This window comes from Phyllobates terribilis, unplaced genomic scaffold, assembly GCF_046119375.1.
Source record: "Phyllobates terribilis strain yellow unplaced genomic scaffold, ASM4611937v1 Scaffold_7__3_contigs__length_470593459, whole genome shotgun sequence".
Taxonomy (NCBI): Eukaryota; Metazoa; Chordata; class Amphibia; order Anura; family Dendrobatidae; genus Phyllobates; species Phyllobates terribilis.
Window position 1 is genome coordinate 436025346 of NW_027362767.1, and position 24900 is coordinate 436050245.

At 46.6% G+C, this 24900-nt stretch overlaps 1 protein-coding gene across 1 annotated transcript in view; it reads left to right on the plus strand.

The window, feature by feature from the left end:
* The window catches only part of LOC141153341 (sodium/hydrogen exchanger 2-like), an 86880-nt gene that overhangs the window by 20938 nt on the left and 41042 nt on the right, over positions 1 to 24900 (plus strand). Inside the window, exons 3-4 of the mRNA XM_073638056.1 lie at positions 322 to 572; positions 7375 to 7592. Coding sequence (XP_073494157.1) covers positions 322 to 572; positions 7375 to 7592 — 469 coding nt within the window. The remainder of the gene's footprint in view (positions 1 to 321; positions 573 to 7374; positions 7593 to 24900) is intronic.

Consider the following 24900-nt stretch of genomic DNA (forward strand, 5'->3'; position numbering starts at 1 on the left):
AACCACAGAGATATGAAAAGGGGAGCAGATATTTTAATTGAGGAAAGAAAGTATTTTAATTGGGAATAACAAGGTTGTCCTTCAGAAGTGCATGTATCTAGAATTTGCCTTCTCTAACAAAGAAAACTTAACATGAAGACACCTCTATATCAGAGACAACGCCCTTTGTTATTGCTTTTAGAAATAACACTTATGAAGCTAATTTAAATAATATTAAATTATGAAAGATATATGAATTGCCTAAATAACAATCAAAGCAAAGTATAAATATTTACCATAACAATTCACATTCATAAACATGAGTGTTACATTTTTCTTCAGGTCCTGTATAAACTTTTCAAAGCCTTCGATGTCATGGAGGACATCCTGCCAAGTGACATCTTTATTGGAATTGGCAATATCTTTGTGGTTGGCATCGGTGGGACTCTGGTTGGCCTGATATTTGGGTTTTTGGCGGCCTTTACGACACGATTTACGGAGCACATCCGCGTTATGGAGCCACTGTTTGTCTTTCTGTACAGCTATCTGGCTTATCTGACAGCGGAAATCTTCCATCTGTCTGGGATTATGGCGTAAGTCTGGCGACTATGGCGGGGGCATGACTTTGGGCGCACGGAGGCTTGTTGTTACACGCACGCCGCTAGATTCAGATAGGGGCGAGACAGGTTGCATGAATTCTTTGGAATCCTGGGGAACCGTTACTCAGGGCGACCATAGACCATGTGCTGCAACTTCTCTCAGAAGCCACACAGCCAGTGCAAGTTAAGTCTTATAATCAACAGGCTCCAGTGACAAACAGTACAGTTTCCTTAGCAGCACAGCAGGTCATAGTCTTCCTAGTAGTACAGAACAGCACAGTTCTAATGCAAAGGCACATTAATGAACACAGCATTCTTTACAGCACAGTGAGATGGAGGAGGGGGGAGGGTTTGCTGAGGGAGATGATCCCTGTGACACCATTTCTTACAGTCCTTATCTTCCTGCTTGACAATACTCTGCACTGCTAGTTCAGGAACTCTACCTGACCTGTGCTTAGCTTCATTCCTGACTTGAATCCTTTTCAGTTTCACGGGCACTTCTGTGAGATACAGAACACACACACCACCCTTCTCTTCGGCTCCAGACAGACAGTAACCATCTCAAATGGATACGTAGCTTGGATGTTGCCCATAGGTGCCGGGGTTGATGTGCTGGGACGTTTATCTTTCAGACACCCACACTCCCTGGTCACGTGCCTCTCAATATCTCTCTGCATGTATGGCCAGAAGAAACGTTCACAGATCAAGTTGGTTGTCCTTTCCACTCCCAGGTGTCCCATGTTTTCACGGAGTTCTTTGAAAACCAACCTACGGAATACTCTGGGTAGTACCAACTGCTGGTTTTGTCCTCCTTTACGATACAGGATACCGCCTTCACTGAGGTAGAGCTTCGTCCATTCTTTAATTAAAACAGATACTGCTGGTGACTCATTGTCTCTCTCTCGTTTACTTGGAAACCAATTTTGGTCCACATAAAGTAGTATTCTACCAATTATCTGATCTTCCCGTTGTGCTCTATGGATTTTCCCTTTTGGTAGTTGTTGAATAGACTGGGGGTGATTTTGTTCTCCCGCTTTTATGATGGTTTTCACCGTCAACGGACACCACAATGGTGTGTCTTCTTCCTCATAAGCTTGTACTGCTTGGGTAGAGCCCTCAATTGCTTCCAGACTGACTTCCTCTGAGCATTCTTGCATGAACTCCTCAGGCTCTAGTGGCATTCTTGACAATCCGTCAGCATCCGCATTGCATTTTCCTGGCCTGTACTTGATGCTGAAATTGAAGTCAGCTAGTTCAGCGACCCATCTCTGACCCGTTGCATTCAGTTTGGCTGTAGTAAGGACATAGGTCAAAGGGTTGTTGTCAGTGTATACCTCAAACTCTTTGCTGTAGTAGAGATAATCTCTAAATCGTTGACAGGTAGCCCATTTCAATGCCAGGAACTCCAATTTTCCGGAATGTAGATAGTAATTCTTCTCGGCATCTGTCAATGTTCTAGAACCGTAACCGATGACTCTCAATTTTCCATCTTGATGCTGATACAGGGCAGCTCCCAGTCCAACTTGAGAAGCGTCACAATGAAGAACAGATGGTAAATTGAAATCAGAATATCACAAGATGGGTGGTTTTACCAGGTAGTCTACTAGTTCTTCCAATACCTCCTGGTGGTATGCTGTCCAGAGAATGGGCTGTTAGGACGAAACGGCGTTGTTTCTTTTAAGCCCGATCCTACCTGCGTTCTTCTTTTTCTCTATGGGTGTTGTCGTCTCTGTCGTCCCCCCCAAGAGGAGGTATAGTGGGGCGGCAATCCTGGAGAAGTTCCGAATGTAAGTGCGATAGTAGGAGAGTAATCCTAATATCTGCCTCAACTCCCCAACGGTAGAGGGCCGCTTGTCTTTTAAGGCCAGAACCGGAGCGATTTCTGCTGGGTCCATGGTATATCCTTCTCTGGACACAATTTTCCCTAGAAATCGGACTTGCCTTTTGAACAGTTCACACTTCTTTGGGGTAAACTTAACTCAGTGTTGTTGATACCGTTGTAATACAGACCTCACGTGTTCAACATGCTCCCGGAAAGTTTTGCTGTGTACCACATTGTCATGAAAGTACGGCTGGCAGATATCGTTCCTCAATCCTTCTAAACATGTCTCCATGCTCCTCTGGAATTCTGCTGCATCTGAACTGAGCCCAAACAGTATGCGGATCCACTCATATAACCCCCACGGTGTGATGAATGCTGTCAAGGGTCTACTGGACTCTTCGACAAACCCTTGGTGGTGTGCCTTACCCTGATCGAGGACAGAGAACCAGGTGCTTCCTGATAAGCTATCCAGCATATCTTGGATCTTTGGTATCGGGTGTCGATCAGGTGCTGACTTTCGGTTTAGTTCCTAGTAATCACAACAGAGTCTCAACGTACCACCCTTCTTCCTAGCACAGACAATAGGAGAGGAATAAGACGACTGACTTTTGGACCCAACCTCTGGTGATTAGATCTTGTAAATATTCTTTCACTTCACGGTGTAATGGTTTTGGCACAGACATGTAACTTCTGGTTACTGGGGTCGTGTCTTTCAATTTGATTTTCAATTGCAACAACGGGATACAGCCTATATAAGTGTCATCTGTAGAGAACGCATGACACTCTTCTCTCAGCATCTGTTTTGCTATCGCTATATCTTCAGCACACAAGTGTTCCAGGGGTACTGGGGGATCCCAGGACCCCGAGGTGGGTCGTGCAATTTCCTCCCCTGGGAAACTCCTGTTCCTTAGTGGGAAGACTGAATTCACTGTAGACCCCAGGGTGGGTCTCACACTGGCTGGATATACCATTTTAACGGTTTTAATGTAACCTAACACAGTCTTTGGTTCCAGTCTAATTTTTTGTTTCGTAGTATTAATCACCGGTACTATCACTCGAGCAAACCCACCAGTAGGAATCGTAAGCACAGTCTCACCTTGAACTAGGCCTTCTGGAAGTTCTGAGGAGTCTTTTGGCACGAACAGTCTTTCTGTACTTTTCTTCCCGGTTCTACCCGGACTCCACAACTCACCCCCACCATTTGGTTTGCAGGTATGATGATTGACTACCTCTTGAAGCTCATCAAGAGAATGCCAAGAGTGTGCAAAGCAGTCATCAAAGCAAAAGGTGGCTACTTTGAAGAACCTAGAATATGAGACATATTTTCAGTTGTTTCACACTTTTTTGTTAAGTATATAATTCCACATGTGCTAATTCATAGTTTTGATGCCTTCAGTGTGAATGTACAATTTTCATAGTCATGAAAATACAGAAGAATCTTTAAATGAGAAGGTGTGTCCAAACTTTTGGTCTGTACTGTACATCGTTTGACCTCCGCACTGGGCATTAAGTAACTGATGCCCCTGTCTCTCTTGCAGCTGTTGTAGACGGGAACACACTTGGGGATAGTACTGACGCAGCCATTTTACCTCATGCGCCGTTCTGGGGTTTGGTGAGATTTGGATTTGCTTCTGGGGCTCCTCCGTGTCGCCGTGTCGTGTTAGCTGATTAATCCCGTTCCCAATGATCTCAAGAACTTCTTCTGAACTAGTCCAGCATCAAACTTCTCCTCCACTTCTACATCTCTAGATGCAAACAACAGCCTATCCTTCAGTTCAATTGCTCTGAACAAGAAACTTTGGGGTGATTCATTATTTTTCTGTGAGAGGTTAATGAGTCAGTGGAACTCTTCTTTATAGTGCCCTTTCAAAATCATCTTCAGCTGTGGTTCAGTTGACTCTTCATTTCTAGCATACTCCGGAGGTTCAGTCCTGGGCTGATCGCTTTCACCACCCCCTCAATGATCTCATCTGGCTGGTAGCCTTTCTGTAAGCCTGCATCGATCTGGTGCAACAAGTTGATATAAGACAGTTTCTCTTTCTGTTCACACTCTCCAATCTGTCCCAGGATCTTGAATTATTTCCTTATGATGATTTGTGGTGTTAGAGAGGACTGTCTCCCTGATTTATCTAACCCGAGCAGGTTAAAGGTCCTGTCTGAGTCTGTCACCCGTTCAGAGGTTTTGGCCAATTCCTGCAGGGCTGTTGTTAGGGCTTTGAATTGCTCTTTCAATTCCTGTAGTTCAGTTTGTCGACAGAGTTTCCCGCTTTTGGTAATTGGTGCCGCCCCTCCATCCTCCAACTTCAACCTGGTTAGAAACTGTGTTAGTTCCTGGAGGAATCTCCCCATGATGTCTTCAGCTTCTTTCTCCCCCAGCTCATCCATTTTTGCATTAATGGCAGCTAACAGCTGCCTGCAGATGTGTGCTTTAGAAATCTGTTCTTCTGACATCTTTATATGTTCTGCTACTGTTCTCAATTCTTCACAGGTTAACTGAAGAAGCAGCTCACTAATTCTGTCCATTTGTATTTCCACATCCATTGCTGCTAGTGAGTTTTCTTTAGGGCTGGTCCCCTTTAACAGGTGTAGCAGAGTTAAGTTGAGGTGCTGTGCTGCTGTGTTTTTCCAGACACTTTTCCTCTTCTCCCTCTACACGTTAATTCCCGCTCAGGACACCCCGTATGGGTCACCAATGTTACACGCACGCCGCTAGGTTCAGATAGGGGCGAGACAGGTTACATGAATTCTTTGGAATCCTGGGGGAACCGTTACTCAGGGCGACCATAGACCATGTGCTGCTGCTTCTCTCAGGCACACAGGGGTATTGACCCTCAGACACAGACATGTAGGTTGTTTCACTTGCTGACCATAGAATCATAGAATCATAGAATGGTAGAGTTGGAAGGGACCTCCTGGGTCATCTGGTCCAACCCCCTGCTCAAAGCAGGAGTCACTAAATCATCTCAGACAGATGTCTGTCCAGCCTCTGTTTGAAGACGTCCATTGAAGGGGAACTCACCACCTCTCGTGGCCGCCTGTTCCACTCATTAATCACCCTAACTGTCAAAAAGTTTTTTCTAATATCTAATCTGTGTCTCCTCCCATTTAGTTTCATCCCATTGCTTCTAGTCTTTCCTTGTGCAAATGAGAATAAAGATGATCCTTCTACAATGTGACAGCCCTTGACATATTTGTAGACAGCTATTAAGTCTCCTCTCAGTCTTCTTTTTTGCAAGCTAAACATTCCCAAATCCTGCAACCGTTCCTCATAGGACATGGTTTGCAGACCAGTCACCATTCTGGTCGCTCTTCTCTGAACTTGCTCCAGTTTGTCTATGTCTTTTTTAAAATGTGGTGCCCAAAACTGTACACAGTATTCCAGATGAGGTCTGACCAAAGAGGAGTAAAGACCGATAATGACTTCACGTGATCTAGACTGTATGCTTCTGTTAATACATCCCAGAATTGTATTTGCCTTTTTTGCTGCTGCATCACACTGTTGACTCATGTTCAGTCTATGATCTATTAGTATACCTAAGTCTTTTTCACATGTACTGTTGCTTAGCTCTATTCCTCCCATTCTGTATATGCTTTTTTCATTTTTATTGCCCAGATGTAGTACTTTGCATTTTTCCCTGTTAAAAACCATTCTGTTGGTTGCTGCCCACTGCTCCAGTTTATTTAGGTCTTTTTGAATCCTCTCTCTCTCTTCTCTAGTATTAGCTATCCCTCCTAGCTTTGTGTCATCAGCAAATTTAATCAGTTTACCCTCAATTCCTTCATCTAAATCATTGATAAAGATGTTGAACAATACAGGTCCCAGGACGGAGCCCTGTGGTACCCCACTTGAGACATTCATCCAGCTGGATGTGAAGCCATTTACAACCACCCTTTGAGTCCGATCACTAAGCCAGTTATGAATCCACCTAACAGTTGCCTGGTCCATTGCATACTTGATCATTTTTTCATTAAGGATGGTGTGAGATACTTTGTCAAATGCTTTGCTGAAGTCAAGATATACTATATCTACAGCATTTCCCTGATCCACCCAGTCAGTGATTCTGTCATAGAAGGAAATTAAGTTAGTCTGACATGATTTGTTAGTTACAAACCCATGCTGACTCTGGTTAATCACTTCATTCTTATCCAGGTACTTACATACACACCAGACACACTTGACAAGAGTCCTCATAAACGGTAGAACAGTAGCATTTAATAAGAAGCCGCACAGCCAGTGCAAGTTAAGTCTTATGAGCAACAGGCTCCAGTGACAAATAGTTCAGTTTCCTTAGCAGCACAGCAGTTCACGGTTTTCCCAGTAGTACAGGACAGACAGTTCTAATGCAAAGGCACATTATTGAACACAGCATTCTTTACAGCACAGTAAGATGAAGGAGGGGGGAGGGTTTGCTGAGGGAGATGATCCATGTGACACCACTTCTTACAGTCCTTATCTTTCTGCTTGACAATACTCTGCACTGCTAGTTCAGGAACTCTACCTGACCTGTGCTTAGCTTCATTCCTGATTTGAATCCTTTTCACTTGCAGGGGCACTTCTGTGAGATACAGAACACACACACCACCCTTCTCTTCGGCTCCAGCCAGACAGTAAACAACTTCCCCACAATCCCCCTGGGGCTCTACTAAAACACTCCCCTTCTCCTGTGACTGTGTTAACCCCTCTAGTTGCTGGATGCTTCTGGAGCACAACATTTTCTGTCTCATTTGCTTGTGTTACTTCTAATAGTTGCTGAATGCTTTTATAGCAACAGCACTACTTCTGCATGTCACACTCTGCAACAGCACTACTTTTGCATGTCACACTCTGCAACAGCACTACCTCTGCATGTCACACTCTGCAACAGCACTACTTCTGCATGTCACACTCTGCAACAGCACTACTTTTGCATGTCACATTGTGCCCTGATCTGAGAACAGAGTTCGGATATTCTGCATACTCTTATTCATTCACAGGATCATCTCGTGCTCCGTGAGTATGAAGCGCTATGTGGAGGCCAACATCTCGCAGAAGTCATACACCACGGTGAAGTATTTCATGAAGATGTGTAGCAGCGTCAGCGAGACGCTCATCTTCTTTTTCCTCGGATTCTACACTGTGGAGAGTTATCAGCAGTGGAGCTGGCCCTTCATCATCCTCACCATCGTCTTCTGCTTGTTCTGGCGTGCATCAGGTATAGGGTCAACTCCAACTGTGCAAGGGGAGACTTTATTGAAGCATCAACCAGGACGTGGCATGATCAGGATTGGAGGGGTTGTAGTCCTAATGATTGTCTTATTATAGGAGTTGAGGGGAAGGCAAAGGAAAAAGAGAAGGAGTTCAGATAGATGAAAAAAAAATTAAAAAAAATAATTATTTATTAATATTCAGGTGTGAACAGGAAAATGCAAGAACAGGGGAATGTTAAAAACAATGCAAGAAGGGGGCGCCACAACAGGAGTTCAAAATATAGCAAGAATCAGAGTAGATCATAATTGTATCAGCACAAATTAATGTACAGAACCGAACATAATTACATCCATTGTATTCATAATTGATTACTTAATTGTATGTATGGATACAACTAAAGTGCAAGTGCCTGCCAAATATAAATAAATAGGTTGTACATATTATATATACAAGTGCTTCTCACTAAATTAGAATATCCTCAAAAAGTTAATTTATTTCAGTTTTTCAACGCAAAAAGTGAAACTCTTATATTAGAGTCATTACACACAGAGGGATCTATTATATAGAGTCATTACACACAGAGTGATCTATTATATAGAGTCACTACACACAGAGGGATCTATTATATAGAGTCATTACACACAGAGTGATCTATTATATAGAGTAATTACACACAGAGGGATCTATTATATAGAGTCACTACACACAGAGGGATCTATTATATAGAGTCATTACACACAGAGTGATCTATTATATAGAGTCATTACACACAGAGGGATCTATTATATAGAGTCATTACACACAGAGGGATCTATTATATAGAGTCATTACACACAGAGGGATCTATTATATAGAGTCATTACACTCAGAGGGATCTATTATATAGAGTCATTACACACAGAGCGATCTATTATATATAGTCATTACACACAGAGGGATCTATTATATAGAGTCATTACACACAGAGGGATCTATTATATAGAGTCATTACACTCAGAGGGATCTATTATATAGAGTCATTACACACAGAGGGATCTATTATATAGAGTCATTACACACAGAGGGATCTATTATATAGAGTCATTACACACAGAGGGATCTATTATATAGAGTCACTACACACAGAGGGATCTATTATATAGAGTCATTACACACAGAGTGATCTATTATATAGAGTCATTACACTCAGAGGGATCTATTATATAGAGTCATTACACACAGAGCGATCTATTATATATAGTCATTACACACAGAGGGATCTATTATATAGAGTCATTACACACAGAGGGATCTATTATATAGAGTCATTACACTCAGAGGGATCTATTATATAGAGTCATTACACACAGAGGGATCTATTATATAGAGTCATTACACACAGAGGGATCTATTATATAGAGTCATTACACACAGAGGGATCTATTATATAGAGTCATTACACGCAGAGGCATCTACTATATAGAGTCATTACACGCAGAGGGATCTATTATATAGAGTCATTACACACAGAGGGATCTATTATATAGAGTCATTACACACAGAGGGATCTATTATATAGAGTCATTACACACAGAGGGATCTATTATATAGAGTCATTACACACAGAGTGATCTATTATATAGAGTCATTACACACAGAGTGATCTATTATATAGAGTCATTACACACAGAGTGATCTATTATATAGAGTCACTACACACAGAGGGATCTATTATATAGAGTCATTACACACAGAGGGATCTATTATATAGAGTCATTACACGCAGAGGGATCTATTATATAGAGTCATTACACACAGAGGGATCTATTTCAAGTGTTTATTTCTGTTAATGTTGATGATTATGGCTTACAGCCAATGAAAACACAAAAGTCATTATCTCAGTAAATTAGAATACTTTAAAAAACAGCTTGAAAAATGTTTTTAAAATCCGAAATGTTGGCCTACTGAATGTATGTTAAATTCCCTTAATACTTGGTCGTGGCTCCTTTTGCATCCATTACTGCATCAATGCGGTGTGGCATGGAGGCGATCAGCCTGTGGCACTGCTGAGGTGTTATGGAAGCCCAGGTTGCCTTCAGCTCGTCTGCATTGTTGGGTCTGGTGTCTGTCATCTTCCTCTTGACAATACCCCAGTAGCATAGCTACCGGGGAGCAGAGGGGGTGGTGGTCCCGTGCCCCACCTGGAGCTACGTTAGTGCAACTGTATTGGCGTGCGCAGCATGCTGATAGTTACACTCTGGGGCAGAGCACGGAGACTGGATGTCCCTGCATCGCCCCCCCGCCAGGCGCCCCAAGTTCAATGATGAAAGAGGGAGCATAACGCTCCCTCTCCCATCAGTCCCCTGACGCAGACACTGACCGGGCGCGATGACGTCATCACTTGGCACTGTTTTGAGATATACGGGAGCTCGGAGCAGCATGGGGAACTAGGAGGAGAGATGAGTATTGTATTTATTTATTTTTATGGGGGTGCATCATACTATATACTCTACCTATGGGGGTGCATCATACTTTATACTCTGCCTATGGGGGTGCATTATACTATAGACTTTGCCTATGGGGCGCATTATACTATATAGACTGCCTATGGGGATGTATTATATTATATAGACCACCTATGGGGGTGCTTTATACTATAGACTCTGCCTATAGGGGTGCATTATACTATTTACTCCGCCTCTGGGGATTCATTATACTACATACTTTGCCTATGGGGGTGCATTATACTATATACTCTGCCTATGGGGGTGCATCATACTACATACTCTGCCTATGGGGGTGCATTATACTATATACTCTGCCTATGGGGGTGTATTATACTATTGACTCTGCTAATGGGGGTGCATCATACTATATACTCTGCCTATGGGGGTGCATTATACTATATACTCTGCTATGGGGCTGCATTCTACTATATAGACTGCCTATGGGGGTGCATTATACTATATAGACCACGTATGGGGGTGCATCATACTATAGACTCTGCCTAATGGGGGTACAGTTTACTATAGACTCTGCCTATGGGGGTGCATTATACACTATATGGAGGCCTATGGGGGTGCATTATACTACAGACTCTGTCTATCGGGGTGTATTATACTATAGACTCTGCCTTTGGGGGTGCATCATACTATAAACTCTGCCTATAGGGGTGCATTATACTATATACTCTGCCTTTGGGGGTGCATTATACTATAAGCTTTGCCTATGGGAGTGCATTATACTATGTACTCTGCCTATGGGGGTGCATTATACTATTTATTGCCCATGGGGGTGCATTATACTATATACTCTGCCTATGGGGGTGTATTATGCTATATACTCTGCCTATGGGGGTGCATTATACTATATACTCTGCCTATGGGGTGCATTATACTATAGACTCTGCCTATGGGGGAGCATTAAACTATGAACTCTGCCTATGGGGGTGAATTATACTATATACTTTGCATATGGGGGTGCATCATACTATATACTCTGCCTTTGGGGCTACATTATACTATATAGACTGCCTATGGGGGTGCATTATACTATATATTCTGCCTATGGGGGTGCATCATACTGTATAGACCACCTATGGGGGTGCATTATTCTATATATTCTAGATATGGGATGCATCATACTATATACTTTGCATAATGGGGGTACAGTTTACTATAGACTCTGCCTATGGGGGTGCATTTTACACTATATGGAGGCCTATGGGGGTGCATTAATCTACAGACTCAGCCTATGGGGGTCCATTATACTATAGACTCTGCCTATGGGGGTGCATCATACTATATACTCTGCCTTTGTGGCTACATTATACTATATAGACTGCATATGGGGGTGCATTATACTATATATTCTGCCTATGGGGGTGCATCATACTATATAGACCACCTATGGGGGTGCATTATTCTATATATTCTAGATATGGAATGCATCATACTATATACTTTGCCTAATGGGGTATAGTTTACTATAGACTCTGCCTTTGGGGGTGCATCATACTATATACTCTGCCTATGGGGGTGCATCATACTATATACTCTGCCTATGGGGTGCATTATACTATATACTCTGCCTATGGGGGTGCATTATACTATATACTCTTCCTATGGGGGTACATCCTACTATATAGACTGCCTATGGGGATGCATTATACTATATAGGCCACCTATGGGGGTGCATTATACTATAGACCCTGCCTAATGGGGGTATAGTTTACTATAGACTTTGCCTATGGGGGTGCATTTTACACTATATGGAGGCCTGTGGGGGTGCATTATACTACAGACTCTGCCTATGGGGTGCATTATACTATATACTCTGCCTATGGGGATGCATTATACTATATACTCTGCCTATGGGGGTGCATCATACTATATAGACTGCCTATGGGGGTGCATTATACTATATACTCTGCCTATGGGGTGCATTATACTGTATACTCTGCCTATGGGGGTGTGTAATGCTATATAGACTTCATATGGGGGTACATTATACTATAGACTCTGCCTATGGGGGTGCATTATACTATATACTCTGCCTATGGATGAGCATTATACTATATACTCTGCTTATGGGGGTGCATTCATAGAATCATAGAATGGTAGAGTTGGAAGGGACCTCCTGGGTCATCTGGTCCAACCCCCTGCTCAAAGCAGGATTCACTAGATCATCTCAGACAGATGTCTGTCCAGCCTCTGTTTGAAGACGTCCATTGAAGGGGAACTCACCACCTCTCGTGGCAGCCTGTTCCACTCATTAATCACCTTAACTGTCAAAAAGTTTTTTGTAATATCTAATCTGTGTCTCCTCCCATTTAGTTTCATCCCATTGCTTCTAGTCTTTCCTTGTGCAAATGAGAATAAAGATGATCCTTCTACAATGTGACAGCCCTTGACATATTTGTAGACAGCTATTAAGTCTCCTCTCAGTCTTCTTTTTTGCAAGCTAAACATTCCCAAATCCTGCAACCGTTCCTCATAGGACATGGTTTGCAGACCAGTCACCATTCTGGTCGCTCTTCTCTGAACTTGCTCCAGTTTGTCTATGTCTTTTTTAAAATGTGGTGCCCAAAACTGTACACAGTATTCCAGATGAGGTCGGACCAAAGAGGAGTAAAGACCGATAATGACTTCACGTGATCTAGACTGTATGCTTCTGTTAATACATCCCAGAATTGTATTTGCCTTTTTTGCTGCTGCATCACACTGTTGACTCATGTTCAGTCTATGATCTATTAGTATACCTAAGTCTTTTTCACATGTACTGTTGCTTAGCTCTTTTCCTCCCATTCTGTATATGCTTTTTTCATTTTTATTGCCCAGATGTAGTACTTTGCATTTTTCCCTGTTAAAAACCATTCTGTTGGTTGCTGCCCACTGCTCCAGTTTATTTAGGTCTTTTTGAATCCTCTCTCTCTCTTCTCTAGCATTAGCTATCCCTCCTAGCTTTGTGTCATCAGCAAATTTAATCAGTTTACCCTCAATTCCTTCATCTAAATCATTGATAAAGATGTTGAACAATACAGGTCCCAGGACGGAGCCCTGTGGTACCCCACTTGAGACATTCATCCAGCTGGATGTGAAGCCATTTACAACCACCCTTTGAGTCCGATCACTAAGCCAGTTATGAATCCACCTAACAGTTGCCTGGTCCATTGCATACTTGGTCATTTTTTCAATAAGGATGGTGTGAGATACTTTGTCAAATGCTTTGCTGAAGTCAAGATATACTATATCTACAGCATTTCCCTGATCCACCCAGTCAGTGATTCTGTCATAGAAGGAAATTAAGTTAGTCTGACATGACTTGTTAGTTACAAACCCATGCTGACTCTGGTTAATCACTTCATTCTTATCCATGTACTTACATACATGTTGTTTAATAATTTGTTCAAAGATCTTTCCTGGTATAGAAGTCAGACTCACCGGCCTATAGTTCCCTGGGTCCACCTTCTTCCCCTTTTTGAAGATAGGAACAACATTTGCTCTTCTCCAGTCTTCTGGGACTTCTCCTGTTCTCCAAGAATTTTCAAAGATTATGGAGAGTGGTTCTAAAATTTCTTCTACGATCTCCTTCAGTACTCTGGGGTGTAATTCATCTGGACCTGGAGACTTGAACTCATTTATGTTAGCTAAATATTCCCTCACAATCTTTCTGTTTACAGATAACTTGGATTCCTGTAACGGGTCTGGGAGGCGGAACCTCTGAGCTACTATACAAGGGGGCGGTCCTTGTAAGGGAGCGGGTGGCGACCAGGGAAGACGGGCAGGAAGTCACAGCAGGTGACAGGGACAGTCTCTGAGTGAACGGGCTGGAGGTCACGGCAAGTGACCGGGGCAGTCTCTGGATGAACGGGCAGATGGTCACGGCAAGTGACCGGGGCAGTCTCTGAATGAACGGGCAGATGGTCACGGCAAGTGACCGGGGCAGTCTCTGAATGAACGGGCAGATGGTCACGGCAAGTGACCGGGGCAGTCTTTGGGTAAAGGGTTGGTACGACCTGTGGCGGCTGATGATAGACGTGAGCTCCCAGGTGAGCAGGCGAGAGTCTCTGGATAAACGGATGGTCACAGCATGTGACGGCGGAGCCTCCAGGAAGACCAACAGACAGGCGGCAGATGAGCGCTCCCAGGTGAGCGGGCAGAAGTCTCTGGACAGGCGGGTGGTCACAGCACGTGACGGCAGAGCCTCCAGGTAGGCTAGCAGACAGGCAGCAGATGAGCGCTCCCAGGTGAACGGGCAGGAGTCACTGGACAGGCAGGTGGTCACAGCACGTGACGGCGGAGCCTCCAGGTAGGCTAGCAGGCAGGTAGCAGATGTGTGCTCCCAGGTGAGCAGGCAAGCTGGTCCATAGACAGACTGACAGGAGTTGGAAGGCAGACCGTCGGACATCAGGCAAGCAGGCAGGTGGCTGAAGTGCGCTCCCAGGTGAGCGGACAGGCTGGTCCTTAGACAGACTGACAGGAGTAGTAAGGCAGACCGTCGGACCTCAGACTAGCAGGCAGGTAGCAGATAAGCAAGCTGGCAGGAATCTGGCAGGTAACTGGCAACGGGACCTGAGGGCTGAAGCAGAGTAGTGAACAGTGCAACAACATTGCTCGGGCACCTCCATTTTGGAGGAGGTGCCTTATATATGGTGAAGTCCTCCGGCCATTGGCCGGGGACTCCTTAGGACGGCGCGCGCGGCCCCTTTAAGAGGGAGGGAGAGCGCGCGCGCCCTAAGCACAGTGGCCGGGAAGGAGCGCGCGCTGCCAGCGGAGCGGAAGGAGGACGCCGGGCACGGAGCAGAGAGGTGAGGGGAACAGCGTCCCTGCCTAGCAGAGGGCAGGGACGCCGGCGCTACAATTCCTCTATTCCTTTAAAAGGGCAGTGAAGATCAGTTGATGTTACATTTTCTTTCTGAGAGAAAACAGATGCAAAATAGGAATTAAAAAGTTCGGCCTTCTCAACATCCTCTCTTACCATTTCTCCATTTTCATCCTGTAAAAATCCTATAGCATCTTTGACTTTTCTTTTACTTTTGACATACCCCCAAAATCCTTTTTTATTGCTTTTGACATCTCTTGCAAGCCTTAATTCATTGTCAGCTTTAGCTAACCTGATACGTGCCCTGCAGGATCTGCAGACTGCATTATAATCTTCTTTAGATATGCCTCCCTCTTTCCATTTAATAAACATTTCTTTCTTTCTTTTTAGCATGTGTTTAAGTTCTGGGTTCATCCATCCTGGTTTCCTTAAATGCTTCCCATTCTTCCTACTTTTCGGGATTGTTAACGATTGTGCTTTGAGAATCTCATTTTTAAAAATTTCCCATCCTTCCTGGACATTTTTGTCCTTAAGGACATCCAGCCATTGGATCCCTCCTATTCTCTTTCTGAGTTTCTTAAAATCTGCCTTTCTAAAATCTAACCTTGAAGTTTGAGTCTTCACATGTCTTCCTCCTCTAGTTATCCAAAATTCTATACTATATACTCTGCCTATGGGGGTCTATTATACTATATAGACTGCCTATGGGGGTGCATTATACTATAAACTCTGCCTATGGGGGTGCATTATATATCTGGCCTGTAAGTCACTGTCTATAACTGTACGCTAATCTCTTATATGTTCTGCAGGACTGGTATCTACCACTATATGGTCACCATAGGGCAGTAATATCCATCTTTGTATAGAGATTTTCATCTGCTGAGGCTCTCCTACATCCACTATTAGGGTGCTCCACCGTAGCTGAAATCAGGGTTACCAGTTAGGGGCCCACTCAGAAGATTGACCCCCCCCCCGAACCAAAACCCCTAGCTTCACCTCTGCCATTAACCCATAGATTCTCTATGGGGTTAAGGTCAGACGAGTTTGCTGGCCAATCAAGCACAGTGATACTGTTGTGTGTAAACCAGGTATTGGTACTTTTGGACGTGTGGACAGGGGCCAAGTCCTGCTGGAGAATGACATTTCCATCTCCAAAAAGCTTGTCGGCAGAGGGAAGCATGAAGTGCTGTAAAATGTCCTGGTAGACAGCGGCGCTGACTTTGGTCTTGATAAAACACAGTGGACCTCCACCAGCAGATGACATGGCTCCCCAAACCATCACTGATTGTGGAAACTTCACACTAGACCTCCAGCAGCTTGGATTGTGGCCTCTCCACTAGTGATGAGCGAGCATACTCGCAAGTACTCGGTACTCGAGATGCTTGGAGCTCGCAGAGTACATGCGAGATGCTCGGCCGGATGCTCGGGTCCCCTCCCTGCATGTTTGGAGCTCTTTAGAGCGCCAATCAACATGCAGGGATTGCCTGCCACTCATTGTAATGCCGCAGCCATGTTGGTTGTGGGCATTACCGTGATTGGCTGGCCGCACAGCGTCATCAGGTGTATATCAGACCTGGCGCCGCCATGCTCGTCACAGTCACTCCAGAATCAGAGTAGGGAGAGGTGCTGCTGTGTCAGGGAGAGATTTGCTTGTTTCTAGTTAGTGTAGGTGTACAGACTATATTAGAGACACAGATCCATCTCAACAAACAGTCCTTCTGAGGACTAATCCATCTGCAGAGATATCAGGCAGGCAGTGTATATAGGCAGGCAGTGTATATAGCAGACTGCAGTGCATATAGCACAAGAGGCTCCATTCCAGTTCTGCCTTCTGCTGCTGTTAGATATTTCTATACAAAGGCCCAGGTCTCAGGGGCCAGGAATAATTTTTTTTGGATCTTAATCCTCATTATTTGCTTAACAAGCAATCCAGAGAACACCGTTTTTCTGCGCCATTTGCTTGTTGGCACTGCAGAATACAGCCAGGTCCTTTCCATATTACAGCGCTAAAGATCCAGCTATTTAAAACTGTGTTTTCTCCATCACACGGATCACATACAGTGCTGGCCAAAAGTATTGGCACCCCTGCTATTCTGTCAGATAATACTCAGTTTCTTCCTGAAAATGATTGCAATCACAAATTCTTTGGTATTATTCTCTTCATTTAATTTGTCTTCAATGTAAAAAATACAAAAAGAATTGTCCTAAAGCCAAATTGGATATAATTCCACACCAAACCTAAAAAAAGGGGGTGGACAAAAGTATTGGCACCCTTTGAAAAATCATGTGATGCTTCTCTAATTCGTGTAATTAACAGCACCTGTAACTTACCTGTGGCACCTAACAGGTGTTGGCAATAACTAAATCACACTTGCAGCCAGTTAACATGGATTAAAGTTGACTCAACCTCTGTCCTGTGTCCTTGTGTGTACCACATTGAGCATGGAGAAAAGAAAGAAGACCAAAGAACTGTCTGAGGACTTGAGAAACCAAATTGTGAGGAAGCATGAGCAATCTCAAGGCTACAAGTCCATCTCCAAAGACCTGAATGTTCCTGTGTCTTCCGTGCGCAGTGTCATCAAGAAGTGTAAAGCCCATGGCACTGTGGCTAACCTCCCTAGATGTGGACGGAAAAGAAAAATTGATGAGAGATTTCAGCGCAAGATTGTGCGGATGGTGGATAAAGAACCTTGACTAACATCCAAACAAGTTCAAGCTGCCCTGCAGTCCGAGGGTGCAACAGTGTCAACCCATACTATCCGTCGGCGTCTGAATGAAAAGGGACTGTATGGTAGAATACCCAGGAAGACCCCATTTCTTACCCCGAGACATAAAAAAGCCAAGCTGTAGTTTGCCAAAACTTACCTGAGAAAGCGTAAAACGTTTTGGAAGAATGTTCTCTGGTCAGATGAGACAAAAGTAGAGCTTTTTGGGAAAAAGCATCAACATGGAGTGTACAGGGAAAAAAAAGAGGCATTCAAAGAAAAGAACACGGTCCCTACAGTCAAACATGGCGGAGGTTCCCTGATGTTTTGGGGTTGCTTTGCTGCCCTTGGCACTGGACTGCTTGACCATGTGCATGGCATTATGAAGTCTGAAGACTACCAACAAATTTTGCAGCATAATGTAGGGCCCAGTGTGAGAAAGCTGGGTCTCCCTCAGAGGTCATGGGTCTTCCAGCAGGACAATGACCCAAAACACACTTCCAAAAGCACTATAAAATGGTTTGAGAGAAAGCACTGGAGACTTCTAAGGTGAACAGCAATGAGTCCAGACCTGAATCCCATAGAACACCTGTGGAGAGATCTCAAAATGGCAGTTTGGAAAAGGCACCCTTCAAATATCAGGGACCTGGAGCAGTTTGCCAAAGAAGAATGGTCTACAATTCCAGCAGAGCATTGTAAGAAACTCATTGATGGTTACTGGAAGCGGTTGTTCGCAGTTATTTTGGCTAAAGGTTGTGCAACCAAGTATTAGGCTGAGGGTGCCAATACTTTTGTCCGGCCCTTTTTGGAGTTTTGTGTGAAATGATCAATGATTTGATTTTAGCTTCATTCTCTTTTGTGTTTTTTCCTTGCAAGCAAATTAAATGAAGAGAATAATACCAAAGAATTTGTGATTGCAATCATTTTCAGGAAGAAACTGAGTATTATCTGACAGAATTGCAGGGGTGCCAATACTTTTGGCCAGCACTGTATACGTTGTCAGAAAATACTGCCATTTCTGGCCTCCATTCAAATTTTTTTTCACTGTGTCAGCGAAGTTTTTGACACTGGTTTGCTGTTCAAAATAGTTAACTACAGGCCAGGTAGTTAAAACTGTGTTTTCTCCATCACATGGATCACCTATACGTTCGCTCCAAATTCAGTCATTTGTAGTGAGCGTGGAACATATTGTCCTCCATTTAAAATGGGCAAGGCATGTGGCAAGGGACGAGGAACTGGACGTGATGGTGCATACAGACATAGGCGGATTATAATGAGGGCAATCTGGGTTACCGCCCATGGCCAGATTGCCCTCATTATAATATGTGCGGTGCCGGCACATACCAGCAGTCAGAGGCGTGGGGCCCCCGGACCGCTCCCCCAGCAGCGGCGCACGGCCGCTACTTCTTCTTCGGCCGGGCCAGCACTGCACCTGTTAACTTCCCTGTGCTGGCCCGGCCGCATCACAGCTAGGAGACACGGCCCTGTGCGCGGCCGTGTCTGCTAGTGTGATGTCATGCAGTGCGCGCTGCACTGCTGCACCGGAGAGGAGCTGGAGAACTGGAGCCGAGCCGGGGGATGGTGAGTGTGTGTGAGTGTGTGCAGGCAGATATTGTGTGATGTCTGTTTATATGAATTTTTGTGTTTCAAATGTGTTTATGCGTGTATGTATATGTCTGTATATGTTTGTGTGTGTGCGTGACTGTGTGCGGCCTCCCGCTGTGTATAGATGGCGCCGTGCGGCCTCCCGCTGTGTATAGATGGCTACATGCGGCCTCCTGCTGTGTATAGATGGCTACGTGCGGCCACCCGCTGTGTATAGATGGCACCGTGCGGCCTCCCGCTGTGTATAGATGGCGCCGTGCGGCCTCCCGCTGTGTATAGATGGCTACGTGCGGCCTCCCGCTGTGTATAGATGGCTACGTGCGGCCTCCTGCTGTGTATAGATGGTTACGTGCGGCCTCCCGCTGTGTATAGATGGCTACGTGCGGCCTCCTGCTGTGTATAGATGGCTACGTGCGGCCTCCCACTGTGTATAGATGGCTATGTGCGGCCTCCCGCTGTGTATAGATGGCCACCTGTGGCCTCCCGCTGTGTATAGATGGCACCATGCGGCCTCCTGCTGTGTATAGATGGCTACGTGCGGCCTCCCTCTGTATATAGATGGCACCGTGCGGCCTCCTGCTGTGTATAGATGGCTACGTGCGGCCTCCTGCTGTGTATAGATGGCTACGTGCGGTCTCCCGCTGTGTATAGATGGCTACGTGCAGCCTCATGCTGTGCATATGACGCGCCCCCTGGGCCGTGTGTGTAGGGGAATACCCGGAGCCGGACCTCAGTGCTGGGGGTTGTAGTCTTCGTGGCGGAGACCCGGTCCGTGCCCAGGGCGGTCAAACCAGAGGGGATAGTCTATTCGTTCTGAATGTCCGACTACGCCACCCGTGGATTGCGGTCAGAGTGAACCGCCGCTGCAGTGCAGACCGCTGAGGCTGGTGTCGTGGGCGCAACAGAGTGTAGTATAACTCCCCACGGGCGGAGTATAGCCTCAGGGCAGCAAGTGGGGATGTTGGGAGTGATGGTGCGTGGGAGTAATGACTCAGAGTCTCTGTAATGCAGTTCAGGATCTATACTCACAGTTCTTTATCCAAGTTACTTCAGCTGGTCATAACGTCCCACGTCGCACTGTTCTCACCAGGTAAGGGGCTCGGCCAACTCCCAGATAACTTTGGAGCGCTTCACAGGACCCCCTTTGTGTGTCCTTCCTCTTGCCTGTCATACCCCACCAGTGACCAAGCTTCTGTCCGGCTGCCTCGTGCCTTGGCGGGTAAACGTTGGCCCCCTTTTCCCTGACCCTATGTGGTGCCTTCCTAACGGGCATGGCAAGGGGCTGCGCCACATAAAATGTCACAGCCTCCGGTTTCTAGCTGAGGGTAGTTCCCCGCCTCCACTAGTTTCGGGGACCAGTCTCCCCCTTTGGCCTGACCCCTCCACGCAGGTAGATTCGGGAGTGTGGTTGCTACCAGCCGGTCCACACCCCTGGGGTCCCTTCGTTCCTAGTTTCTGGAGCCTTCTCCGCTCCTCTTCCTTTCTCTTGCTCTCCAGGCTAGGGCCTCAGTTACTAGGCCCGCCTCTGGAGCAGAGCTCATGCAGAGCCTCTGCTCCCGGTCACTTCTCCTCAGACTCAACCCTGATCTAAGATGGTGCCCACCTTTTATACCTCCCTCTCAATTCACCCAGGAACTCCTTCCTCCCTGCTCCTGCACTACAGGGTTCCCCCTTCCTTGGTGTTCCCTCCCCCCACTCCAGCCAGGGACAGGGACTGTCGTGCTCTGCTTGGAGCATACCGGTCGCCCTGCCCCCCGGATATGTGGTGTAATGCATGCAGGTGTCGGGGTCCTGATCCACACTCCATCCTTACCTGGAAGTGAGATATCGCACATCTGGATGAGATGCAATACCTCTGTAGCAACCGAGCCCTCGGGGTGCGGCCTCCTGCTGTGTATAGATGGCTACGTGCGGCCTCCTGCTGTATATAGATGGCTACGTGCGGGCTCCTGCTGTATATAGATGGCACCGTGCGGCCTCCTGCTGTGTATAGATGGCACCGTGCGACCTCCTGCTGTGTATAAATGGCACCGTGAAGCCTCCTGCTGTATATAGATGGCTACGTGCGGCCTCCTGCTGTGTATAGATGGCACCGTGCGGCCTCCTGCTGTGTATAGATGGCACCGTGTGGCCTCCTGCTGTGTATAGATGGCACCGTGCGGCCTCCTGCTGTGTATAGATGGCTACGTGTGGCCTCCTGCTGTGTATAGATGGCACCGTGCGGCCCCCTGCTGTGTATAGATGGCTATGTGCGGCCTCCTGCTGTGTATAGATGGCGCCGTGCGGCCTCCCGCTGTATATAAATTGCTGCGTGCGGCCACCTGCTGTGTATAGATGGCACCGTGCGGCCCCCTGCTGTATATAGATGGCTACGTGCAGCGTCCTGCTGTGTATAGATGGCTACGTGCGGCCTCCCGCTGTGTATAGATGGCTATGTGCGGCCTCCTGCTGTGTATAGATGGCTACGTGTGGCCTCCTGCTGTGTATAGGTGGCTACGTGCGGCCTCCTGCTGTGTATAGGTGGCTACGTGCGGCCTCCTGCTGTGCATAGATGGCTACGTGCGGCCTCCTCCTGTGTATAGATGGCTACGTGCGGCCTCCTCCTGTGGATAGGTGGCTACGTGCGGCCTCCCACTGTGTATAGATGGCTACGTGCGGCCTCCTGCTGTGTATAGATGGCTACGTGCGGCCTCCCGCTGTGTATAGCTGGCTACGTGCGGCCTCCCGCTGTGTATAGATGGCTACGTGCGGCCTCCTGCTGTGTATAGATGGCTACGTGCGGCCTCCCGCTGTGTATAGATGGCTACGTGCGGCCTCCTGCTGTGTATAGATGGCTACGTGCGGCCTCCTGCTGTGTATAGATGGCTACATGTGCTCAATATTAAGTTATACAATTAATGTAAGGCTATGTGCCCACGATGCAGAAATGCTCTGGATTTTTTTTGAGCGTTTCTGCATCTCCCTGGCAGAAAAAACGCATGCGGATTGTACATGCGGATTGTAGATGCATTTTTCCTGCCAGGGACATGAGGATGTGAAGCGTTCTTCACATGCATTTCCGCATGCGGGTTGTCAAGCGCTTTCCAAGCGATTTTAGCATCACTTGGAAAAGTACTTGACAACTTGGTCACACTATATAAATCCATGCAACCGGCATGGATTTATATAGTGTGACCGTAAAAGAATGGTAAAAAATAAAAAATAAATATATACTTACCTTCTAATGGCCTGCCGACGTCAGCGGTTGCGTGACCCGTCACATGACTAAATGACGTCACGGCAGGTCCTTTAGTCTACCGCGAGCTGCCGGCAAGCCAGGACAGGCATCGGATAAAGACACCGGGGGCCATCAGAAGGTGAGTATAATATTTATTTTTTATTTTATTCTTTTTTTTACAGGTTCTATGGTACCCGGGTCCGGAGGAGAATCTCCTGTCCTCCACACCCGGGTACCATCCGCACATTCAAACGCATGGAATCCGCATGTACAGATGCAGTGATGCGTAATCCATGCGGTCCAATGCAAGTCAATGGCGGCGAAAACGCCGCACTTCCGCAAAATAATTGGTAGTGCTGCGGATTTTTCAGCAATGATAATTCGCAGCGGAAATTTCTGCAGCATGTGCACAGCACATGCGGATTATCATTGGGGAACATGGCAGACCTTCTACCAAGCTTTTTTTAAGCGTTTCTCCAGCGGAATTTCCTCTGCGGAAACGCTTAAAAAATGCATAGTGGGCACACAGCCTAAAAAAAATTATTATAATTAATATATTAATATTGTGCCAAATTAATTTCACGTGAACTATCACATGATCTATCACAGGGGATCATGTGACATGTGATACGTAAGGTGTGTGTGTGTGTGTGTGGGGGGCCCGCGCCTTCTAAACTGCCCGGGGCCATTGCTACTCTTAATCCACCCCTGCATACAGAGGCCGAGGACAAGGCCGTGGGCAAGCTGAAATTGTGCACAACAAACACCCACATCTTCTCGCCCGACCTTCCTGTCCCAATTCCTAGGGGACCGCAGCACACCGCTATTGAACCCAGAGCAGTGTCAAAAGGTTGTAGGTTGGATAGCGGATAATGCTTCCAGTCACTTAGCCACCACCACCACTCTGTCACACGGTCAAGTCTCAGTAGTCGTGAGTCTGGACCGCATATTCCTCACCCTGATCCTCCTTCCTCCCACCATGCCGAGTGCCCGGAGACAGATGATCCCACACTTGGACACTCTGAAGAGCTGTTCACTTTTCCATTTATAGATTCGGGCCTGTCGCCCGGTCCACTGGAAGCGGGGCAAGAGGAGATCGCATGTAGCGATGCCCAAATATTTGAGCAGCCACGGTCACACGAAGGTGACGGTGGGAAAGTGTCACAAGAGATGGACGATGATGAGACACAATTGCCAGAAAGTCAAGAGGAGGACCAGGGTGCGGAAGTGGAAGACGAGGTGGTGGATGATATAGTAACTGACCCAACCTGGCAGGAGGACATGCAGAGCGAGGACAGCAGCACACATGGGGAGGGAGGCAGAGCACCCCAACAGGCAGGAAGAAGCAGTGTGGTGGCCGCAGACAGAAGGCAGGCAACCGTTCCCCGTAACACCAACACGAAGGAAGTTGCCAGTACAACTGTTAGGTCTTCCCGAGTCTGGTTGTTTTTTAAAGACTCTGCCGATAACCCCAAAAAGGCCATTTGCACCTGCCAGGCCAGTGTGGCGCCCCTGCTGGTTCAGTCGCCAAAGAGGTGCTGCATCTCACCCAGAGGTGTGGTATCCCACTCTCAGGTAAGGATGGAGTACTGCCCGGGACCCAAACACCTGCATCCAACACTACACTACTCCAGACCAGCAGGAGGGGCAAGATGCGCTGCTCCTCTGCGGAGCCCTGTCCCTGGCTGGAGTGGGGGGAACCAAGAGAGGGGGAACCATGTAGTGGGTGTGAGTGGAGGAAGGAGTTTATGGGAGCACTTCGGCAAGTGTATAAAAAGGGATGGAACCATCTATAAGGGTTCCAGTCAGAGGAGGACAGTGAGTGGGAGCAGGAGCTCTGCTCAGGCGGAGCGGGCCTAGTGAGAGAGGCCCAGGAGGTGAGACTGACTGAAGAGAGGAGAGGAGCAGGAAGGAAGGCTCCAGAAGGAAAGAGGGGATCCTAGAGGTACGGGAAGTGCTAGAGGCCACCCGTACGCCCGAATCTACGAGGACGTGGAGGGATAAGGCCGCAGAGGGGACCGGCCCCTAACTAGCGAGAATTGCAACGTTCAACTAGGTAACCGGAGGGTGCAGCATTTCAGGTGCTGCAGCCAACAGCCACAACTAACTCACCAAAAAGGTGGCCATAGAGGACCCAGGGGACAGAGAAGACGTCGCCCGACAAGGTCCGCGGTCACTGGCTTGGGACACTGGGTGTGAAGTGCAGGGAGACGGCCAGAAGGAACACACAGAAGGGGGTCCCGTTACGTACTCCGGAGGTACCTGAGGGTTTGCTAAACCCCTCCCTGAGTAAGCACAGGACGACGTGGGCGGTTATAATCCGGAAAGTTTAACCTGAGGAACTTCACAACTGTGAGTAAACCCTGAAGACTGCACCCCACTGTCTCTGTGAATTATTGCTGCGCCATCATCCCCCTGCACCATACTGCACAGCAACATGTACCTCATACAACATCTACACTGCCCTGGAGCTAAACTCTACC